General features: G+C 43.2%; 1 protein-coding gene across 3 annotated transcripts in view; it reads left to right on the plus strand.

Moving 5' to 3' along the window:
* The first annotated feature begins 2,703 nt into the window (after positions 1-2,703).
* The window catches only part of LARP1 (La ribonucleoprotein domain family member 1), a 144,027-nt gene continuing 123,377 nt past the window's right edge, over positions 2,704-23,353 (plus strand). For all 3 annotated transcript variants that reach the window (XM_029584059.1, XM_029584060.1, XM_029584061.1), the window contains exon 1: positions 2,704-3,163. In XM_029584059.1, the coding sequence (XP_029439919.1) occupies positions 2,794-3,163 (370 nt within the window). In that variant the 5' untranslated portion in view covers positions 2,704-2,793. The remainder of the gene's footprint in view (positions 3,164-23,353) is intronic.

A 23,353-nucleotide genomic window follows, 5' to 3' on the forward strand; every position in this document is an offset into this window, starting at 1 on the left:
TATTACTTGAATATCACTATACCGGAACGAGCCTGCCCATAGCAGTTTACAAGATCGTCACTCCAATTACACGAATGTAAAAAAAAACCCCAGCAATTAAAACATTATAACGCAGCCTCCAATAACACCTCCCCACAAGGCCAAATTTAAGATAAGGGCACCCAGAGGTAAAGAACTTAAGGTAAAGGCATCCCTCCTTCTCCTCTCCTAGAAAACACAGAGCAGCAGGGGGAGTCCCAGTTTTGGGGTACCTTCAGAATTTGGCATCTAAGGCACGTGCCTATGTTGCCTGTGCCTAAATCCAGTCCTGCCTCCCCCAGCCCCCAGTGAGAGTAAATCTAGGGCTAGCTCAGATGCTCCCTACAGACATGGAGAGATGTGAAGCTTTTAGGTGATGTATAGTGCTATATTTAATTATTATACACCAATGAAGAGATTTTCAATGTTGCTTATTTTAGGGTGCATAGAAAGTTATGTCTTCTGGAGGTGCATAGCAGTGTTGTCCAACCCTATTCTGGATGCATACATAACCACTGTAGTTTTCAGGATATCCACAGTGAATATGCATGAGATATTTGCATACATAGGCCAGAAGTATGCAAGGCTGTCCCAGGCTCAGAACAAATCAACCTGTGGACGGGCTCCCTCCCCGATATGATTCATTCCAACTCCATCCCTTAGTATGATCCTCCCAAACTCCTACATTGCCCCCTCCGCCAGAAGGCATGCTCTCCCCATCCTCCAGGAGTGCTTTTAACCTGTGCCTTCCGCCTCCTGTGCTGTCTTCAATCTGAATGGTGCAGAGTTGGCAGGTCCCACCAACACAGTTCAGAATTCAAGTTGAAGCTGGCAGAGGAGGAGGCAGACCATAGATGTTGCAAGATACTCAACAGATCTGGCCCTAGACCAAGTGAAGAGGCACCCTGGAGCAGTCCCTTCCAATAAAGGTGCAGGGAGGGAGGTCCCCCCTCCAAAATATGTGACCACTATTGACTCTCTCTCTCCCTGCTGTGATCAAAAGCTCTTGCTCCATCCAGATAGCACTCTCTCTGACACAATGATCAGCTGCATGGCAGTGCGCAACAGTGTCCCTTCAGACAGAAGGCCACTCGGACACAGCAGATGGTCTTGAGTCGCCCATCCCTAGGGCTAACCCTGCTAATAGCCTTCTACAAGATAAGTGAACCCAACAATCGCATCCCTCTCAACCAGCCAGTCCATACCCCCCTCCCCCAAGCTAGTCAACCAGCTAGCCAGCCACCTCCTAGCCAGTTGTCTATCCCCCTCCCACACCTTACTCCAACATACCTTATTAGCCCTGCCTCTGGAACAGCTGATGGCTTCTGGCACTGTGCAGTTTTCAACCAATGTGAGCTGCTCAGTGCCTGAACTCCAGTGCTTATCTCAAAGTCTCTCATGACAGCAACACAGGCATTCAGGCACCACATCCAGGTGGCTCAAATGCACTGAGAAATGAGTGGTGACAGAAGGCCTCTGTCACAAGTAAGAAATGGCATTCAAGGCATAAGCTCCGTGTATGGGCCTAGGGAAGCATTTTAGGTAGATGAAGGTAAGACCTGGATGGACCATCAAAGTAGCAGGCTAAGGCCCGGGGAAGCCAGGCTCAAATCCAGATGATGCTCCTTGTGACTTTGGGAAGTCACTTCACCCTTGATTGCCTCACATACAAAATGGTAAAGTCCCCTGAAAACAGGAAACGTATTAGCTTGTGCCTGAATGTAACTCGCCTTGAATTACTAATGAAAAGGCATGAGCTAAATAAAAAAAGAAAATAGCATCAAAGTTTCCCCCCCCCCCCCCACTATTTTGCCTATTGAAAAAATGCTTAATAAAACTGGCCCCTAAGGTATGCAACTATGCCTTCTATAATTATGTGATAACTTACCTAGCTTTAGGTATATTATATTTTAGCTATATACTTTCCCATTGCATATTGATTTAGCGAAATATAAATAATGTCTATTGGAAGGGACAATTTTTTAAACCAAAGGGACACCGCTTAAAAGCCAATCCGATTTTTTTCCACGCCTGGTGGAGAAACTTTGTTTAAATTAATGTAGGGTTGTACAATAAAAATCAGAAAGAGCCGCCACCCATATGCTGACCTTTGGCTGTCTTTTCTGTAAATACCTATGCATTTCAGAAGTACTGTCTCTTTAAGGCCCCTCCTCCTTCCCGACATCCACCCAGCGCCGCAGTCGCCTCTCCCTTCCCCGCAGCATCAGGTAACGTGCTCGTCTCCGCTCGTTTCTCTCGCACGCGCCTCACGGCCCGCTTAAAAAATAATAAGAATGAAATAAAACCACTCCGGCAAGCCAGGGCGTGCGCGCGATCGCCTTCCACGCTGGACGACGCGGCGCCAGGGAAGAAGGCGTGCGCGCGAGTGGCAGTCGCGTGGTCTCTCTTTCCTTCCATATTGCTGCGGCTCGGGAAAGGCGAGCCGAGGCAGCCTCGCTGGATTTAAAGTGGCAGCCGCCGTCTGTCAGCCGTGGTTTTAAATTCTTCGTTTTTTGTTTTTCAGCCCCGGCGGTCGACGCGCGTTGTGTCTCGCGCGTAGGTCCTTTTTTTCCCCCCTTCAAGGGTTTGTGGGGCGGGGGGAGGGAAGCAGCGTGCAGGTGCCGGGGCCTGAGGAGCCCTTATTGAGCGTGGAGAGGGGGGGGAGGGGTGTCGAGAGAGAGAGAGAGTTTCGCTGGCTCTTTTTCTCCGTTGCGGGGGGCGGGCGGTGGGAAAGGAGCCGGGGGAAGCCGCTTTTCTTCCCAGGGGGAGGGGGAAATGGCTACTCAGGTAGAGGCTCTCCCGCCCAGCAACCCCCTCCCGCCCGCCGACGAGCACGGGCTGGCTGGCAAGATCATGAAGAGCAGCGACGGGCCGCCGCCGGCGGCCGCCCGCGAGGGGGCCGAGAAGCAGCAGGCCGAGGAAGGGCTGGGCTCCAAGGAAGCCGCGGCCGCCCCTAGGCCCCTCAGCAGCAAGCAGCAGAAGGAGGACAGCAACCAGCTGCAGAAGGAGAGCCTGCAGCAGGAGCAGCAGCAGGAGGAGGGCCACGGCCGCAAGGAGTTCATCGAGGCCCCCCCGCCCAAGGTGAACCCGTGGATCAAGCACGCTGCCGGGCCCGGCGTCACTGTCAACGGGCAGGCGCCGCCAGGTGGGTGATCGGAAGCGGGGCGCGTCCGCTCTTTAATCCCGGGGGGGGTGCATGTCTGGCGGCATGCTGCCGAGTGTGTTACACCGCGAGCCGCTGCAGTGCTGGAGGGAGCGGCGTTTCCCTCTGTTTTAGTGCGGGCGGGGGCGAGGTTGCTATGTCTTTCGTGTTTTTTTCCCCCCTTTTAATATGGCTTTTTGTGTGTGTGTATGGAGACCAATACAGGAAGGCCTTAACCGGACACGGGATGGAGGGGAGGGGACTGGATGTACTGAAATTCATGACATGTACAGAGTGAAACAGCATTTTTGGGGGGGGGGGAGGGGGAGGACGGTGATCATTGACCGGTTCAGTGGATCCTCCTTCTCCCCCCCCCCCCCAAAAAAAAAATTGTTTGCCTTGTAATCACGGAACTGTAAATGTTTAATGAGCCGATGCCTTAGAAGTCTAGCGGCTGGCGATAAGTTAATAGCTCTTTCTGTTCATCGTCGTAAGCTTTAGGTTGGTAAAACGTACGGGGAAGGAGCTGAACGTATGCGATCGACTTTTCGTAGAAATCGAAACACACAACGTTTTGTGGGGGTTTTTTTTCTCTTCCTCGTAGATCACGTTTTCCAATTCTAAAAACCTCGCTTCTGGGTCTCTGGAGTAAAGTAGCCCGCGCCGTACTCCAGTTTTTCTACGTCGCTTTATTTTTGGAACAGGGCCCCCCCCCCCCCAAAAAAAAGAAAAAAATGTGCGCAGGCGGGGTGGCGAAAAGTGGCTGAATGGAGAGCGCGCTCCAGCCAGTGAAAGTTCCGGGGGGGAGGCAGCGGTTGGGACGTGGGCTCCGCGGATGGAACCCTGGCGCCTTCGCCGTTCCCTTCCCGAGCGCTGGCGAGGGGGCGGGGGGGAGGCGGCGGCGGCGGCGTTGTTGCCCTGCCGGAGCCTCCCCACCTCCGCTACCCAGCATTCCACTGCCGCAGCCGCAGAAGGCAACGTGGTTTCTCTTAGCTGGAAGCGTGTGATTTCCGCAGATTGTCACTTTTTCTGCTGTCTTTCTGCGGGGCGGGGCCTGTCTTCGAGGCCCTCGGTGCCGTACGGAGTTATTTCGGTCGTGAGGAAAGTGCTCGGTGTTGCCGTAGATTTAGATTGTAAGCAAAGTGAGTAATGCAGCCTTCAGCTAATCCTCGCCCTATGCCCCGGCCCCTTTGCAAGTGTGTGCTGAGGCCGTGCACAATTAAATAGACTGGCTTAGCGAATGCTGCCCTTTTCCCTGATGTGGAGTATAGCCCTAGTTTTGTTTTTTTTTTTTTGCAAGACTATATACATTTTCGCACTACTTGGTTTGCCTCGTGAGGTGATCAGGCCCTGGCGTTTCTCTCCTTGCTTTGCTGGCACTCTTAACACTTTGGCCTGCATTGCTCATTTCTCTGTAGGTAAAAATAGATTGGGGCCACTATGTATTAAGAGCAGGGCAGTGGGCTGTGAATGTTCGTGACGCCGAGAATTTGAATATAGTGGGGCAAAGAGGCTCATTTTCTCCTATACTTTTAGCTTTACCCAAAACCTAGGCCTGAAGGGAGGCTTGAAAGAGATGTTGCAATGATAATTAAGTATAGTTGTGCTGCTTCAATGTGTTCCTACCCAATGATTTTAAGTGGGAAGCTGACAGGCTTCTCTCATCAGGTTTGAAAACTCTAAAAGTCTCAATTCTGGCCAGGATTTCATTTGTGGATGACGGTGAAAACTGTTATGGTAATGGTGAGCAGACATTGTACTAACCAGAAAACATTTGAGGGAAGTCTGTTTCTTCCTGTGTATCTCCCATGCTTGAATTTGTTTTAAACATTAAAGGGTCTCTTCACAAAGCATATTGTTGGCCAATTTATTTTGGGAAAAGGAGTTCCTTTTGATAAGGGTTCTAGTCCCCATTGTTTGCTCTGAGTTTCAGCAATGGCTTGATTTCTGTGTGTTTGTGCCAACCTTTATGCACTAGTTGTTTTATAGAGATGAATCATCACCTTTTATTGATTTTTGGAGCTTGCATAGCTCTGCCGGGTCTGACTTGATTATTTAAAAAACAGCAAACATTTTGTAAAAACAAACAAACAAAAAATTCTGGAGTTTGATATGCATTGGGGTAGGACACTAATATTGGCTCAAGGTGGCTTACAGCATTATTAGAATTATGAGCAATAAGTCCATTCCTGAGGCAACAGTAAGAGATTGTCTTGGCCAAGATGGCAAAAAGTAACAGTGGGAGATGTGGGATTTTTTTTTTTTTCAGCAGGTTGCTTTAACCATTAGGTCATGTCTTCCCTCTCTTGTTACACATGAAATTCACCACACTTTTAAAGCAGATGGGGAGAAGTAAAAAAAAACTAAACAAACCCCTCTTGAGCTGAAGCCCTGTCCTCTGTTAGCTATTGTTCCTTCTCATTTTTTTCATAGAAATAGAAGAAATTATGGCCCATCTGGTTTCCCCATGCCTGATGCAAATACTAGACCTAGGAAACTCAGGCTTTACCCTCCCATCCTCTTATCTAGAGATTCCCTGTGCTTATACTTTCTTGAATTTTATTGTTTTTGCCCTCTACTTCCACTGGGAGCCTGTTCCATGTATCCCTCCACTTTTTACTCCAGAGTCTATCCCCATTCAGTTACATACCATGACCCCTTGTTCTAGAACTTTTTATTAAAAAGTTTGCTGCTTTTGCATTAATACCTTTCTGAGGTGTTCAGATGACTATCATTTTCCTCCTCCTTCCTCTTGTCTTCTAGCTTATACATTTTTAGATCCTTAAGTCTCTTTTGAATAGGGTTTATGCTTTAGACTCTTCACTATTTAAATAACACTTCTTGGCCCTGTTTATAATCCTTTTTTATTTCCCTCTTGTACACATACCTCATCCTGTGCATGCTAGCCTTGCTTTGGCTGCTGTCTTGTTATACTGCTTTGCTACCTAAGATCTCTCTCCTCTTTGGTGCACATAAGTACCTCATGCTCCATCATGTACTTCTCTTAGGTTTCTATGCTTTAAATGCATGATGCTACACTTCTTTTTTTTAATTTTAATTGTAGTTGCCAGAATTGTGATCATGCCTTTTATTTTTTTTCTTCTTCCATCAGGAGTGTCTGTCCTGTTGCAGATCTTTGTATCTTTGCAAAAAGATAAACCTTTCCTGAGGTGGAAACACATTTAGAAAACTTATGTGCGAGCTTACATTCTTAAGAATCGGGGGGGGGGGGGGGGATTCTTTATAGTTTATGCTTTATCTGTTTACTTTCATGATTTTCTCTTCCACTTTCTTGCTTCTGCAGTCTGGCCCCTGCTTCCTTTCCATCTAGACCTGGATCTTCCTCTTTTCCGCAAGGTGGCTGTCACTTTTTTTTTTTCTGCCGCTCACAGTAGCCTCAGGTACTCCCTTCAGCCCCTCATCCTGCCTCAGCCGGCTGATGCTCCTGGCCTCCTATTTGTGGTCCCAGTGGAGCACCTATTTATGCCCTCTATCCCCCCAGCCTTTCTTCCTGGTTCCAGGTGCCAAATTTTAGACACCCAGATTTTTTCCAGCCCTGCTTTCCTACCAACAACTCTGCAATATCGCTTATAAAAAAAAAATTTATATATGAAACGGTGCTGAATGCAGATCTGATCCCTAAGGCATTCCACTGGTGGACTTTTTCTTTTTTTTCCTTTGGCATGAATACCAAGTACTAAAACCCTTTGCCCATCACCTAACCAGTTCTTAACTTAGATCCAGTGTAATAAGACATGAGAAAAAAAGTATGCTGAACTGCAGCACACACTTTCTTTTCTGAGACATTAAAAGTTAATTTCTGATTATGTAAGCTAATGTTTGCTTAATGCACTGGGAGTTTAAAAAGAAGTGTGCTAACTCGAAAATATGTACAGAAAGTGGTCAGAAAACAATTTTACATACAGAAAGTTTTCTGTGCATAAATCCTAAGAAGAAAACCCTTGCTTATGATCAACAGGTTCAGTCACATATATTTATACTAGCTTATGAAACTTTACTCCATCTCTGACCAGGAGTTAATGTTCCAGCATTAAAAAAAAAAAAGCAAGTTAAGCAGTAATAGCTAATGCCGATTAGTGTAAGGTATTTATAGATTTGCGCTAAGTTGTGCACAGTTTTACTTACATTAGTGTGTTAAACTCCTTGTTAAATTATAAAGTTGTATCCACATGAAATGTGCTAATGTGTGAACAGCCACGTGCACCTTATTACATCAACCTGTTAACATCTTGGAAGCCACCCCAGGTTTCTTAAATTATTTGTAAGCCTCCTGTGTGGAATAGTTTCAAAAGCCTTACTGAAATCAAGGTATAGTATAGCCAGTGCGCACCCCTAATCTGATCAGTTTTTTGAGTAGGCCAGAAATGTGTTTGGTTTAGTCAGAGGAAGACCATGTTAAGCATTCTTACCTAAATTTTAGAACTTTCTGGATTTGATTTTCCATCAGGGCTATACAAAATGCCAGGAATTTAAGGCCTTGAGCCTGATGCTGTTGCAGCTCCTGTCAGGCTCACTATCGCTGATCTAACCTCAGGATAGAGGCTGCTGGGCCTGGTGAGAGACATCTCTGTTGCTGCCCACTGCTGGCCTAGATCCAGAAGGAGAAGGAAGGCAAAAAGTGGAATCTGCCCTCCCCCCTTCAAAATGATCCACAAGCATGAAAAATGCAAAAAAGTAGCTTAAACAGAGTATTAAAAAAAAACCAAAACAACTTACCAGGAACTTTATTTTTTTAAGCTTGGCTCATAAAACTTTGGCTGGCACCAAAGTTTTTAGAATATTTTTCCATGTACTTTTCCTTTAGCAGTAATTCAATTAATTTACCTACCACAGAGAAAAAAGGGCAATCAGTCTGATAGCTTCCTATTTCCATGTTTATGAAGAGCGATTAGGTGGCCAGTGTTTTGGAACCTCTCCTACCGCCAAAGAATTGAGTAGAACCTCTCTAAGTTCTGAGAAATTATTGACTTGTAAGCCTGACATCAGTACAACGTAAGATGCAGGAGACAGTTATCAAGAACAAAATTGTCAAACATGTAGAAGAAAGTTTGCTAGTTGTGGGTGGGGGTGGCACATAGAGTGCCCCAAGGATCGATACTAAGCTCAGAACTATTCAATTTTGTTTAGTTTTATATTTGATGTATCGCTTTTCTTACATAAATCAGAGATGGACAATAAGTAAAACCACAATCATAAATAGTAATCATAAAACGTGAAATTAGTAACGAGTAAAAGTCAAACATTCAATAAACAACATTACATTGTAAGATAAAAAAAAAAGGGATAAAACACATTCTGGGAAGGCCAGTGCAAATAAAAAGGACTTTTTAAATTTAGAAAACTACTAATATTCCCTTTCAAGCCAGAGAGCGGTAACAAATTCCAGAACGAAGGGGCAAGAAAGGCAAAAGACCTTCAGAAACATGATGGCAGAAAAAGACCATATGGCCATCCAGTCTGCCCATCTGTCCAATTAATTGCATAATTCTCATCACTTCCTTAGAGATTCCCCTGTTTTTTTTCCCCTTGCATTCTTTAATTCAAATACTGGTTTTGTCTCCACCACTTCCGTTAGGAGGCTGTTCCACACATCGACCACCCTCTCTGCAAAAAAAAAATATATATATATTTCCGAAGATTACTCCTGACTCTACCCCTGTGTACCTTCATAAATTTCAAAAAAAAAAAAAAGGGGGGGGGGGACACCCAGATAAGATCATGTTGAGATGAAGGGAGTGTAAGCGACCTGGGATATAATCTACTAAGCAGCTGGACAGGTATGAAGAGGTTCCTGTACGAAAGGCCTTAAGACGCCCAATTTTACTTGGATTTGAATGATTATAAACTAGAGGATGGAGTGACAATACCAGGCTATCAGGTGAATACAGAAAAACGCGCGGGAGAGCCGGCGCGCGATTCAGGAGGGTGGCCTATGCAAATTAGGGCCCGCGGTAAAAGGCGCTAGGGACAGTAGCGCATCCCTAGCGCCTCCTTTTTGACAGGAGCGGCGGCTGTTGGCGAGTTTGACAGCAGACATTCAATTTTTCCAGCGTCTGTTCTCGAACCTGCTGACAGCTACGGGTTCGGAAAATGGACGCCGGCATAATTGAGCGTCCGTCTTCCGATCCACGGGCAGATTTTTACTTTTTTTTTTTTTACTTTTGGGGCCTCCGACAATATCGCTATGATTAAGTCGGAGGGTGTACAGAAAAACAGTTTTTTCTGCTTTTCTGTACACTACCCCTGCGCCGGCAGAAATTAACGACAGCCTTTGGGCAGGTGTTAATTTTTGAAAGTAAAATGTGCGGCTTGGCTGCACATTTGCTTTCTGGATCGCTCGGGAATAACTAATAGGGCCATCAACATGCATTTGCATGTTGCAGGCGCTATTAGTTTTGGGGGGATTGGCAGTGCGTTTTTGACGCGCTATTACCCCCTTACTGTATAAGGGGTAAAGCTAGCGCGTCAAACGCGCGGCCAAACCCGGGCTAACAGTGCGGTCCACTGGAGGATCTAGAAAGTTTGGGAACTTCGACATCCAATGGCAAATGGAATTTAATATAGACAAGTTGGGGGAAAAAATAATCCAAGCTTTGGTCAGCACTAAACCCAAAAAAGTATTTTAACTTTATCCTTGTCTTTACACATTCCTTTTCACCTTTTTTTGTCTTGCAGTCCCATCTCCTTTCATTAAGTAAGATATCTTAAAACACCAACAACAAAAAAAACCAAACAGAAAAATGAGTCGTCATCCTGCTTTGTTGCCTTAGCTATTTTCCTTCTGTTCACACCTTTGCTGTCCTGACTACCTTTTCTGTTTTGGTTTGCCTTTCCCATCTTTTCCCCTATATTTTCTGAGATCCCTTGTATTCTCTTATTCACTTTCCTGACATAAAGAATTATTGCCTGTTGCAATAGCTCCTTTTGTGTTAACCATCTAGACTTCTCCACTCTGGCAGTTCCTTCTTGAGGTACTTTACCACTTAACATATATTATCTTATGGTATCCCAGGGCTGCAATCAGCTGCTGAGACATCCGGAGTAAACAGTGTAGACTGTTTTGGTGATAGTGCTTTGAAGTAAATTTTAGATGGGATCTGTATAAAATGAAATAAAAACTGGAGTACATTATGGTATGAAAATGAAATCTGCTGTGCATTAGCTGTTGCATCATTGAAGGTTGAGGGTTTTATATATATTTCAATTTGATATTCCACTTAATTCCACTACTAGTGGGGTTTTTTCAGATTTGAAACCTATTAAATAAAAATACAAGATAAAAACACCACACACACCAGTACATAACCCAAATTGGCATGATACCCTATAAACCCTACCCTCCACTTATCTCCCAATCTGTTTCTTCTCCGCAGTTTCACAGCTGTCTATCCTAATCCTATCCTTCTGAGAATGCTTGTTCATATAACCAGGCTTTTACTTTTTTCCTGTAACCTGTATACCAAGCTTCCAACTAAAACCTCCTGTGGAATCATTCAACAATGCTGAGCCAACATAAATGAATGCTGTTCAGCATGTTATATTGGAAATAAACTTATGGGGCAGGACCTTAGCTCCATTTCTGAGCTGGAAGCCCAGAAGAACAGAAGAAATTGTTTGGTCCTTCCCATCTCCACCCACCAGAAAAATAGCTATTGAGTTTTTCCCGAGAGATAGTTGCAGCAAAGAGTTCAGGTTTTTGGACAATTTAGCACAGTGGTCATGATTGTAGCCATTCTAGCACATGAAATTTGCTCGGCAATGGTGAACTCCTCTCTCCCAGTCAGTAAGTAATGAGTATCTCTTGGCAAAAGGACGATAGGAGTGATGCACGAAGAGCAACAGAAGAACTGGAATGTTTAATGGGAATGCTGGCATAGTTGTTCCTCAATTTATCACATAGGACACTCCAAACTCTAGTTCATTTTCCTATATGCTGCATATTTCAACTTCCCCCCATGTTCATGTCATTAATCATTGTTAACTTGAACTCATAAGAATCCGCCTCACTGGGTCAGACCGAGAGTCATCAAACCCAGCATCCCTTTTCCAGCAGTGACCAATCCAGGTTTCATGTATCTGGCAAGTACCCAAACATAGCAGTAACTATTCACTAATGGGCCGATACAGTTCAGTGCACTAACCCGCCATTGGACCCGCATTTTTGATGCTCTAGCTTTACCCCTTATTCAGTAAGGGGTAATAGCGCGTCGAAAACGCACGTCCAAACCCCCCCCCCGAGACTAATAGCGCCCGCAACATACAAATGCATGTTGAAGGCCCTATTAGTTATTCCTGCGCAATACTGTAAGTGAAATGTGCAGCCAAGCCGCACATTTTACTTTAAGAAATTAGCGCCTACCCAAAGGTAGGCGTTAATTTCAGCCGGCGCTGGGGAAGTGCACAGAAAAGCAGCAAAATCTGCTTTTCTGTGCACCCGCCGACTTAATATCATGGCGATATTAAGTCGGAGGTCCCAAAAGTAAAAAATATATATATATATTTAAAATGGGCCCACAGCTCGCGGGTTGAAAACTGGACACTCAATTTTGCCGGCGTCCGGTTTCCGAACCCGTGGCTGTCAGCGGGTTTGAGAACCGGCGTCTGCTGTCAAACTCGCTGACGGCCGCCACTCCTGTCCAAAAAGAGGCGCTAGGGACGCGCTAGGGTCCCTAGCACCTTTTTTTTTTTTTTTTTTTTTTTTTTACCGTGGGCCCTAATTTAAATTAACTTACTGAATCGCATGCACAGGAGAGTGGCCTGTGCGCGCACCGTGAGAGCGGGCGCTCTCCCGCGACTTTTACTGTAATGGCAATGTCAGCTTAACAGTTTATAGACTTCTCCTCCAGGAACTTATCCAAACATTTTTTAAACCCAGCTACACTAACTACCCTAACATCCTCTGGCAATGAATTCAGAGCTTAATTGTGCATTGCGTGAAAGAATTTTCTATTTGTTTTAAATGTCCTACTTGTTAACTTGCAGGGCCCCCTAATCCTTCTGTTATCTGAAAGAGTAAATAACCAATTCACATTTACCTATTCTAGTCCTCTCATGATTTTATAGACCTCTATCATATGCCCCCCTCAGCCATCTCTCTCCAAGCTAAATAGCCCTAATCTTTTCAGCCCTTCCTCATAGGGGAGCCGTTCCATTCCCTTTATCATTTTGATCACTCTTCTCTGTCTTCTCCAGTGCAGCTATATCTTTTTTGAGATGTGACCAGAATTACAAAAAGTTCTCTAGCTGCCGTCTCACCATAGAGCGATATCGAGGCATTATGGTATTCTCTATTTTATTCACCATTCCCTTCCTAGTAGTTCCTAACATTGTTGGCTTTTTTGACCGCCGCTGCACACTGGCCTACTACATCTTCCAAGTTCACAGTGATTTCGTTCAGTTCGTCTGACTCATCACCCCTGAAAACCATCATTACTTTTCTCATCCAGAGAAGCATTAAAAAATGTTTAGTTACTTATTTTAAGTATATACAAAAAAAAAGCTTCAAGAATACACAAGCAGACAAATTAGAGGCAGGGCTGGTGCATGATCATAACATAAAGCCTATCTACAACAATATGATACTAGCTCTTAATATTAAATCAGATTAAAAACATAGTTTATTCTGGTTAACTGTATATTTAGCAATTCCTCTTAGTTTCATAACAGTAAGATAAGGAACATAGAAGCTGAAGCTACGAGAGTTGTTGGAAGTCAGCTTTGTCAATCACTGGCATGCCCCAGGCAGCATGGGAAGCAGAAGGAAAGATCCTCTGCAATGGACAGGACAACACTGCCACCAAACCACTGTCTGGTGTATCGCCATCTTTCTGTATAATCCGCTTGGACAGACACTGTCCTGTGTGAGCTTTGGACCAAATAGAATTTCTCAAGAGAGTCAGAGTTGGAATGTGCATCTTTTTCCGGTTCTGGGTGGGGAAGGTTGTCATGGGGGTAAAACTCGAATACAATTAGAGCTGGAATTAAGAGTATGTATGGATTTGCCACCTTTTTGTTAAGAGAAGGAACATTTTAAAATTTTAATGGGATAATGTCCAGGAGTCAACCCAGCAGGTTCCATAAGCTCAACTTTGTCACATTTTGAGGTCTTAGCAGCTTCGAGAGCAGGATGTCCTTTTGGGGTAATTGCAAACCTTGGAACTTTAACGATACTGTGAGTCTCTTAAACTGGGTCATTGACCCAGATCAGAAGCATCCATCCATTGATTTATCTTGCTTAAGCATTTTCGGTTTTGTAGCTTGTTATAGCCATTTTTTTCTTTTCTCTCTGGCCTCCTTCAGATGTCCTCCTAAAATGTAGACATCACTGAACTGTACTTTTCCCTCTGTTCAGCTGACTGAGTTACCAAGATATTTGTTTTTCCTTGCCAGTGGTGCTTTTGTTTGTCGACCATTAGTGAGATGGGCTCAGAACTGTATCTCAGTTCTGTTTATAACCTACCTTTCCTCTTTCCATCCTTCTCAGTGTTTGGGCTGAAATTTTTTTTTTTTTTTTTTTTAATTTCATTGGAGAATTCTTTTCCAAGAGACACACCTCACTTCCTGCAACAAACATTCCTTGCCAAGGACATCTTTCTGAAAAATAGTTCAGTTGGAAAAATGACCAGCTTGTTTGCTGGAAAGGTCAGGACATGGCACACTCGCAGTATGACATAACCAGAGAGCATATCCCCTGTGCTTTTGAAAGGGTACTAGCAATAGCCTCTTGTGCTCCTGTTGTGTTGGTGAAAGATGTCAGCACATCCCACTGTGTTATGATCTAGTCTCTGCTGCCGGCAGAAGTGGTAAAATATTTAGAAGACTTAAGCACCAGCCAAAAACAAGACTAGTGTGATGGCTGTGTGTGTGTTGTAATAACTTAAATGTTTGGTGTCCTATCCATACTACATTTTTTTAGCCTGGGGGGGGGGGGGTGTTAATTTTTTTTTTTTTTTTTCATATATATGCGTGGATCATGCTTCCCGGAAGGTAGGCTGCTTTTAGTTTTGGGTGAAACTTCTTATCTTCATGTGGGATTTCTTCAGAATTATCTGTCGATGTCAGCAAGGCATTGCAGAGTTTTAAAATAGGGAATCTCTGCCCTTTTGGTTTTCATTTGTTTATGACCCAACAGGAGTCGAGGTGCTTTGCCATCCCCTTTTAAAACTGATTCAAATGGTGGAAAACAAATGTTTGATTACAGAATTTTAAAGTTGCCCCTTCCTTGATTAATCCCATCTAGTTTTGTTCTTCCTACTAGAGGTCTCACTGTTACCTCCGTCTCTTTTGTTTTGTCTGTCTGTCTGCCTGCTTTAACTAGATTTGTAAAGGCCAAGAAGCAGGGTCTTTTATTTGTCTATACAGTACCTTGCATGCCTACTATACTGTGCTGCACAAATTATTAATAGATATATGCTGCAAATGTACTTGTCATTATCTGGCAGAGGGAGCAGATGTGACTTTCTCAGCTTGCTGTTGGCCCCTGGACTGTTATAGTTTGCAGGCTTTTGGGTGCTTCCATTTCTGAGTTTGGATGCATGCCTGGAGACTCGTGAAGTACAGGCATATGGGGAATCTTTTGGGATCTGCTTAGAACAGGTGAGCAATTCAAAGGCTGAAATGGCTGCAGTATTCATCTAAATATGTTTTTATGGAGTTATGAACTCTATTTTCCTGAATTGTATAGTTGGGGGTGTGATTCTGACACAGGAGATCAGAACCCTTTGTACTAAATTGACTCTGTAAAATGGAGCAGCTTTTGTGCTGTTTAAATTTTGTCATTGGCACTTTAATTTTGTCAAGTTAAGAACAGAAATTGCCATGCTGGTCAGACCAGGGGTCCATCAAGCCCAGCATCCTGTTTAACAGGCCAAACCAGGCCACAAAAATCTGGCAAGTACTCAAACACCAAGAAGATCCCATGCTACTGATGCAATTAATAGCAGTGGCTATTCCCTAAGTAAACTTGATTAATAGCAGTTAATGGACTTCTCCAAGAAATCCAAACCTTTTTTGAACCCAGCTACACTAAATGCACTAACCACATCCTCTGGCAACAAATTCCAGAGCTTAATTGTGCGTGGAGTGTGTGAGAATTTTCTCAGATTGTTTAAAATGTACTACTTGCTAACTTCATGGAATGCCCCCTAGTCCTTCTATTATCCGAAAGTGTAAATAACCAATTCACATGTACTAGTTCAAGACCTCTTATGATCTTAAAGACCTCTATCATATCCCCCCTCAGCTGTCTCTTCTCCAAGCTGAACAGGCCTAACCTCTTCAGCCTTTCCTCATAGGGGAGCTGTTCCATCCCCTTTATCATTTTGGTTGCCCTTCTCTGTACCTTTTCCATCGCAACTATATCTTTTTTGAGATGCGGTGACCAGAATTGTACACAGTATTCAAGGTGTGGTCTCACCATGGAGCAATACAGAGGTATTATGACACTTTCCGTTTTGTTAACCTTCCTAATAATTCCTAACATTCTGTTTGCTTTTTTGACTGCTGCACCACACTGAACCGACGATTTTAAAGTATTATCCACTATGATGCCTAGATCTTTTTCCTGTGTGCTGGTTCCTAATATGGAACCTAACATTGTGTAACTACAGCAAGGGTTGTTTTTCCCTATATGCAACGCCTTGCACTTATCCACATTAAATTTCATATGCCATTTGGATGCCCAATCTTCCAATCTTGCAAGGTGCTCCTGTAATGTATCACAATCCGCTTGTGATTTAACTACTCAATTTTGTATCATCTGCAAATTTGATAACATCATATATATTGAAAAGCACCGGTCCAAGTACAGATCCCTGAGGCACTCCACTGTTTACCCGTTTCCACTGAGAAAATTGACCATTTAATCCTACTCTTTTTCCTGTCTTTTAACCAGTTTGTAATCCACGAAAGGACATCGCCTCCTATCCCATGACTTTTTAGTTTTCTTAGAAGCCTCTCATGAGGGACTTTGTCAAACGCCTTCTGAAAATCCAAATACACATCTACCGGTTCACCTTTATCCACATGTTTAACACCTTAAAAAAAATGAAGCAGACTTGTTAGGCAAGATTTCCCTTGGGTAAATCCATGTTGACTGTGTTCCATTAAACCATGTCTTTCTATATGCTCTATGATTTTGATCTTTAGAATAGTTTCCACTATTTTTCCTGGCACTGAAGTCAGGCTCACTGGTCTATAGTTACCCGGATCGCCCCTGGAGCCCTTTTAAATATTGGGTTATCTTGGCCACCCTCCAGTCTTTAGGTACAATGGATGATTTTAATGATAGGTTACAAATTTTAACTAATAGAGCAGAAATTTCATTTTTTAGTTCCTTCAGTACCCTAGGATGCATACCATCCGTTCCAGGTGATTTGCTACTCTTTAGTTTGTTAATCTGGCTTACTACATATTCCCGTTCATAGTGATTTGGTTCAGTTCGTCTGACTCATCACCCTTGAAAACCATCTCCGGAACTGGTATCTCACCAACATCCTCATTACTAAACACGGAAGCAAAGAATTTATTTAGTCTTTCTGCAATGACCTTATCTTCCCTAAGAGCCCCTTTAACCCCTCTATCATCTAATGGTCCAACTGACCCCCTTACAGGTTTCTTGCTTCAGATATATTTGAAAAAGTTTTTATTATGAGTTTTTGCCTCTATGGCCAACTTCAATTCAAATTCTCTCTTCGTTTGTCTTATCAATGTTTTACACTTACCTTGACAATGCTTATGTTTTATCCTATTTTCTTCAGATGGATCCTTCTTCCAATTTTTGAAGGATTTTTTTTGGCTAAAATAGCCTCTTTCACCTCACCTTTTAACCATGACTGTAATCGTTTTGCCTTCCTTCCACCTTTCTTAATGCATGGAATACATATGGACTGCGCCTCTAGGATTGTATTTTTAAACAATGTCCATGCCTGAACACTTTTAACCTTTGCCAGCTGCACCTTTCACTTTTTTTCTATTTTCCTCATTTTATCAAAACTTCCCTTTTGAAAGTTTAGTGTTAGAGCTGTAGAGTTACTTATTGACCCCCTTCCAGTTATTAGTTTAAATTTGATCATGTTATGATCACTATTGCCAAGTGGCCCCACCACCGTTACCTCTTTTACCAAATCCTGTGTTCCACTAAGAATTAAATCTAAAATAGCTCCCACTCTCGTTGGCTCCTGAACCAATTGCTCCATGAAGCAGTCATTTATTACATCCAGGAACTTGTCTCTAGCAAGTTATGCACATTACTCATTGAGTTTTGTTCCTTTTAAAACTGTTATGTAATATGAATGTTATATGAGATGCCTTTCTAACTTGTTTGGCTTGGTCTCACTGCAGGTGAAAAATCTATCATGAGATTTTGAACCACTGCTGGTTTCCTGATTCTGGGTTTATTTGTATACACACATTCTTTTCCTGGGAAGGTTATATAGTGTCATAATTGGCTAGATTGAAAGAAGACCAATAGTCCATCGAGTTCAGTCGTCTTCTGATTGATAGCTTGCTCTGCATGATAAAGATGTTGAGTCTCCTGTTACTTATTAGTTTGATTCATTCCATCTATTGCAGTGAACGAAGGCCTGCTTGTGCAGGTAAGAAGCCCAAGTTTAACCCACTAAGTACTCAAGAAAAGATGGAATGATTCAAACTGTTGGGCTTTGGGAGAATTGATTTTTCCCTGTCTTTCTTAGTAAACCAGTTCTGGTCCTTGTAATCTTTAGTGTTGGTTTTCTGACTCCCATTGTACAGACTTTGGCCTAGTAAAGCAGATGACAAGGACCACAGTACATTGGGGTGCAAATTAGATGCTTAGGACTGGACTGAAACCCGATGACTTGAGTAGGTTGGCAGCGCTGAAATGGGCTTTCCTGCTTTATTCATATCCCCTAAGCTCTTTACCTAACCTTTGCTCCTGGCTGTTGCTGGCCTCTTTAGGGGTGGCAGAATACAGCCTAACTTGGCTGACCTCAAGTTTCAGGTAATCAGCATTCCCTGTGTTTGCATTGTGCTGAGGCGGGGAGGGCAGCAGCCAGCACACATTAATCCAGATTGTTTTGCAAACTTTTATTTTTGCTTGGATTAAGCGTCCCATTCTCCTCCCCCCCCCCCCCCCCCGGCTCCTTTATTTAGTAGTGACTTGCTCTTTATTGGTGTGATTCTTGCAACTTTCAGCTCTTTGCCATGCTAGCAATTAAGAAATCCAGCAGGGTCCAACTGGTCGTGGTAGACCAATGGGAGATGGACAACATGAAGAGTGCATAGTCATTCCACAGTTGTGTGCTTTAGGGTATAGAAACCCTTTGCCCCAACTCCCAGCTTTTTCAATAGAGTAAGGAGCTCACATGCCAAGGAGAAAAATTCCAAATACACTTCTTGCCCACTTAACAGGCATCCACAGGTAGGATTTATGCAACCAATGGTCCTTCAAGCAACTTCATATTAAAAGATGACCTTTCATTTCTGCTTTCAGGAAGAAGAAAGGGGACCATTACTTTGCAGCAGACTGACCATAAAATCAGTAAGATTGGGCTAGCCAGGTGGCTCAGTGGCAGTGTTATACACTGCCATTCAGAGGGACCTGGCTTCGATTCCAAGCTCGGGTTTTCTGCTCCCCATGTTGGCCAGGAATGGGAATGCTGTGGAAGGGAGGGAGTCTGTCGTCATGCAGTCGCAACACTGGCCAGGTTTAGTGTCCATGGTTGCAGGTTTCTAGAAGGAGTCCTAGTGCATGGCCCCCAGCTGAAGATTCACAGCGGTGACTGAACTAAGCTGGGAGAAAATATGAAAAATCTGTGGGTGATTGCAGATGAAGGCCCTTGGTGCCAGGTCCCAGCTCTGGTTCTAGTTAAGCAGGAGGAAGCTGTTGGGTCAAAAAAAAAAATCTGCTAGAGGGTGCACACCCCAGTCAGCTTTTCATATTCAATGGTGGCATATCTGGAGGGCAGTTTGGATTCTGCAGTGCAGGTCCTCCCTGAATGTGCCTCATAACCGAGCAATTTGTACATTTATATACATTTTTCTTGTTTGGAACCTCACCCCTTAACTCTTTTTTTTTTTTTTTTTCCCCTCTTGACTCATAGATTTGAGGTAGCTCTTTGGGTGTAACAGTACTATTTGTTATATCACAGCCTCACAGCCCAAGTTTTTCATAGGGAAGCTCTTGAGTAGGATTGTGGTGTGCATGAGGGTATAGGGCGCATAGATCTAGGAAAGAATGGGGTTCTATGCTTTGCGCTCTGTATTTCAAGCCCTAGCTTATTGCCAATGTGGTTCCTAGGCCTGGTTGGCACATTCATGGTTACATGCAAACTGATTTTACATTTTAATATTGGTTGCTTTTTTGCATGTTTGCATGAATGTAAATGAATAGTGCAGTTCTGTCAATTGGTATCTTACCAGTCTCTCACATTCCTGTGTAGGCATCTTCACCACTTACCAACTGCTCCGATCTACATTAAGTCCTATACAATTTAATCTAGCAAGCTGGTAAAGCACTGCAGTTCCAAATAAGATAAATTCATGTGGTCACAACCCCTGGCAAGTCTGTTCAGGTTTAACAGTGCTGAAATGGTTACACACACATATATACACACACACACATATTCCTAAAAAAAAAAAAAGTTGAAATGGTTTAATTTGCTATGGAATATCATTCTTCAAATTTCACCATATGGAATAAATTGTCAGTCACCCTGCTGAATGGATTAAACTGTAGCCTTTTCTCAAAACTAGATTTGAATTGAAGCAACTATCCTGTGTAAAATCCCCAGGCATATACTTTACTGTTTGGGGAGTGTAATTGAGAACAATTTTTAAAGCCAGAAGTTACATTATAGCACTTCTATCTTTGCTTGCTTCCTCCCTCCCTATCTATCCTACAAAAGTATTCATTTCCAGTCCATGGGTCTTATATGTTAAAAGGATTGCAATAACACCTGGGGATGCTATGGCAATCTTCAAAGGGTTGATAAAGGTGCTTCCATGAGCAATGTTCCCAGTGGTGAAGGAAGGGCATCCTACATTCAGGATTCTGGCAGCTGCTACTCTGCTAGATGTGATGGGGTCTTGGTGACAGATATTGCAAACTTCAAAACTATAGGTAAGGTTGGGAAGAAAGAAATACTTTTTAACATGTAAATTTAAGTTATGCATTTAGCTAGGTCCAGTGTGGTCTACTCTCTGTACACAAGTTTCCTGGATGAGCTTTGATTAAGACAGAACCTGTTTTTGGCCTTTCTTGAAATGTAATTCTCAGTGATCAGCCTACTTTGTTTTACCAGAGGACTATCATGTTGGACAAATACTTTTTTTTTTTTTATTGCGTGATTAGAGAATTAGATCAAGTAAGAGCACTTGATGTGTGTTATCTTGATTTCAGCAAATCTTTGGATACAGTCATACACAGGAGGCTAATGAACAAATTGAAAAGCGTGGGAGTGGGTCAAGGTGGTGGATTAGATCAGAACTCTGGGGGACTGACAGATGACGGCGAGTAGTCTTAAGTGGAACCTACTCTGAGGAGAGAAGAGTGATAAGTGCAGTGCCTCCGGGATCAGTTCTGGGACCAGTTCTGTTAAATATCTTTGTGAGCGATATTTCGGAATGGTTAGATGGAAGTTTCTTTTTTTGGATGACACTTAAGATCTGTAACAGAGTAGACCCTACCTGAAGGAGTAGAGGCAATGAAAAGGGATCTAAGATAACTTGTGGTGTGGTTGAAGGTTGGCAGTTGGGATTCAGTGCCAAAAAGGTACAGATAGATGCGTTGGGGGGGGGGTACAGAAATCCAAAAGAATTGTACCAAGGATTTTGTTGCTTCAGGGATGGCACACTCTTACGGCAAAAAAAATTGCCTTACTGTAGACATTATAGAATCCTAGGTATGTTTATCTTGGTATGGAAAGATAAATGGATCCTGCATCCCACCAAATCTTGCAATCAGCAACAACTTATTAACCCTTGAGGTTGGGATGGGAGGACTTACTGAAGAAGTAAGATCAGTGAGACCTGGGTTGGGGTCCAAAATGCCACAAGACCTTATGCTGTCATGTATGTGAAGGCAAACCAAGCTTGTGTGTGTGTGTGTTTGTTTTTTTTTTAAAGCCCTTTCTTGGTACCTCTTTCCAGAATACAAATGGATTGAGGTATCTAGTATGCTAGGGGTGACAAACTGGGAGGGAGGCAGGAAGGGTGTGAACAGTCCTGAAGGGGGCCCGCTGACTTGCCCATTCAGAATGAAAAATTGGCTATGCTGTCAAGTGTCGGTGCTGTGGAGGGCACTGCAAGCTGAAGAGGGAGGGAGCTGCCAGAGCATGGGGATGACATTGTAAACATAAAAGTGCCAAGGAAGGAACTCAGTTTATAAAAAAGAATTACTATGACCTGTACAAGGTAATATCAAAAACTTTTGCCAAAAGCTTTAATCAAAAGCCTTATGCCACGCAGTGAGCTTCATGCTCAATCAGATATTGCGTCAATGATCAATCTGGCACCTCAATGACTTTATTCAAAACTATTTAAAAAAAAAAAGTCTCAAATATTCCAAACAAAAAAATGAATATAACTTATCTCAAAATGAGGGCAACCACGGTCTGTCGCACTTCTCTTGAATCAGATATCAATCAACTGCATGGGCCCAAAACAGCAATGTTTTGGAAGCACTGCTGCCCATATTGGGAGATAATTTCTAAAATAATTAAATTAATCACCAAAATCATTTAATACCCTAATTAAAGATACCACCTGACCTGAATCGCCTCTCATACAGACACTGCCACCCTTATAGCATTTCAGCATGGCAAGTGTCTTGCCTAAACTTTTATTGCAACTGGAAACTGAATGTCAATGAACCCCCTCCCATCCCAAAGCAGCATCAATATCACAACCAGTGAGACTTGGCACTGATGATTAAAAAAATATATATATCTAGAAAACTAAGCAAAGCAAAACAGTTTCCATAGTCTTAACCTCCCCTCAACCATTTAGGATGACAACTAGAATAGTGAAGAAGGGTATCACAATGAGTCTTTTTGCGATATCCAAAGTAATGGTAATGCTTAAATAATTGACAGATTCAAAACTGAAGGGTATATGTAAAGCAGATATTTCACTGGTGCTAGCCATGTTCTCTAGGGATAATTGGAGGACTTTAGTTTCCTATGTGGTCAGTGTGGCACCTGTCACATAAGCACTACATTGACCTGAAACATTGTGTGTGGATATAGATACCCTGAAAGCTGTGATGTCCTTCTGTTGGTGCTGAATTCCAGTGCTGGCTGAGGGGGCACCCTCTGGGTAGTACATAGCAGAGATAACATGTGCTCTTCGTACAGCTGGGTGGGACAGGCAGGGAGCAGGACTGACAAATTCCGTTGCTGTGGAAGGTTGGAAAATGGAAACATGCTGGCTTTGTTCTGGAGAGGTGGGGTTACATCTCTGTTGAATGGTCAGTGGGGTACAGCTACTTTTTAAAATAAAATCTCTTCCTCTGTCAGTTTGATAGGTAACGGTATGTACATGGCCACCTTTTACAGTCCTTTCTGGCAAACAGGATTTTCAGCATATATTGTTGCCTCTTATTTGTAAAATCGCCACCAAAAACAGCCCCACAAATATGGTTATTCCAAGATGGTTCGTGCTCTATATTGACATTGAAATAAATGACCAGGATCGTTTCTACACAGATCTTGATGCCTTATATTGTATACCTTTTTGGAAGGATTTCAAAAACTCCTCTTTCATTCTCTCAACCCATAAGCATACAACTGATGCAGGACTAGATAACTCCCCAGGTGCTAGGTTGCCAGACACCTACAATTTGGCACAAAGCGCCTACAAGTTGGGGCCCAGGTAGAGAGAGGCTAGAAGGAAGAAATGGGGTGGAGATAGGGATTGGTGAGCGTGGTGGCTGTGAATGGAGGAGAATAGTTAGAGGGAAGAAAAGTGGCCTCTCCCCCCTTCCCTTTGGGGAGGGGGGGGGGTAAACCAAATAATTGCAAATCCCCCCCCCATGCCCCCAAACTAAAATAAACAAAACAGGAGAGAGCCCCCAAAAGCTGAGAAGGTTTTCCTGGCTCCTAAAAAAAAAATTATATTTTTTTGTTGGCAGCCAACTTTTCTACATATTTCCCATCCCTGCTGATAGAGGTGGGCTTTACCAGCATTGTTCAG

This window comes from Rhinatrema bivittatum, chromosome 18 (assembly GCF_901001135.1).
Source record: "Rhinatrema bivittatum chromosome 18, aRhiBiv1.1, whole genome shotgun sequence".
NCBI lineage: Eukaryota > Metazoa > Chordata > Amphibia > Gymnophiona > Rhinatrematidae > Rhinatrema > Rhinatrema bivittatum.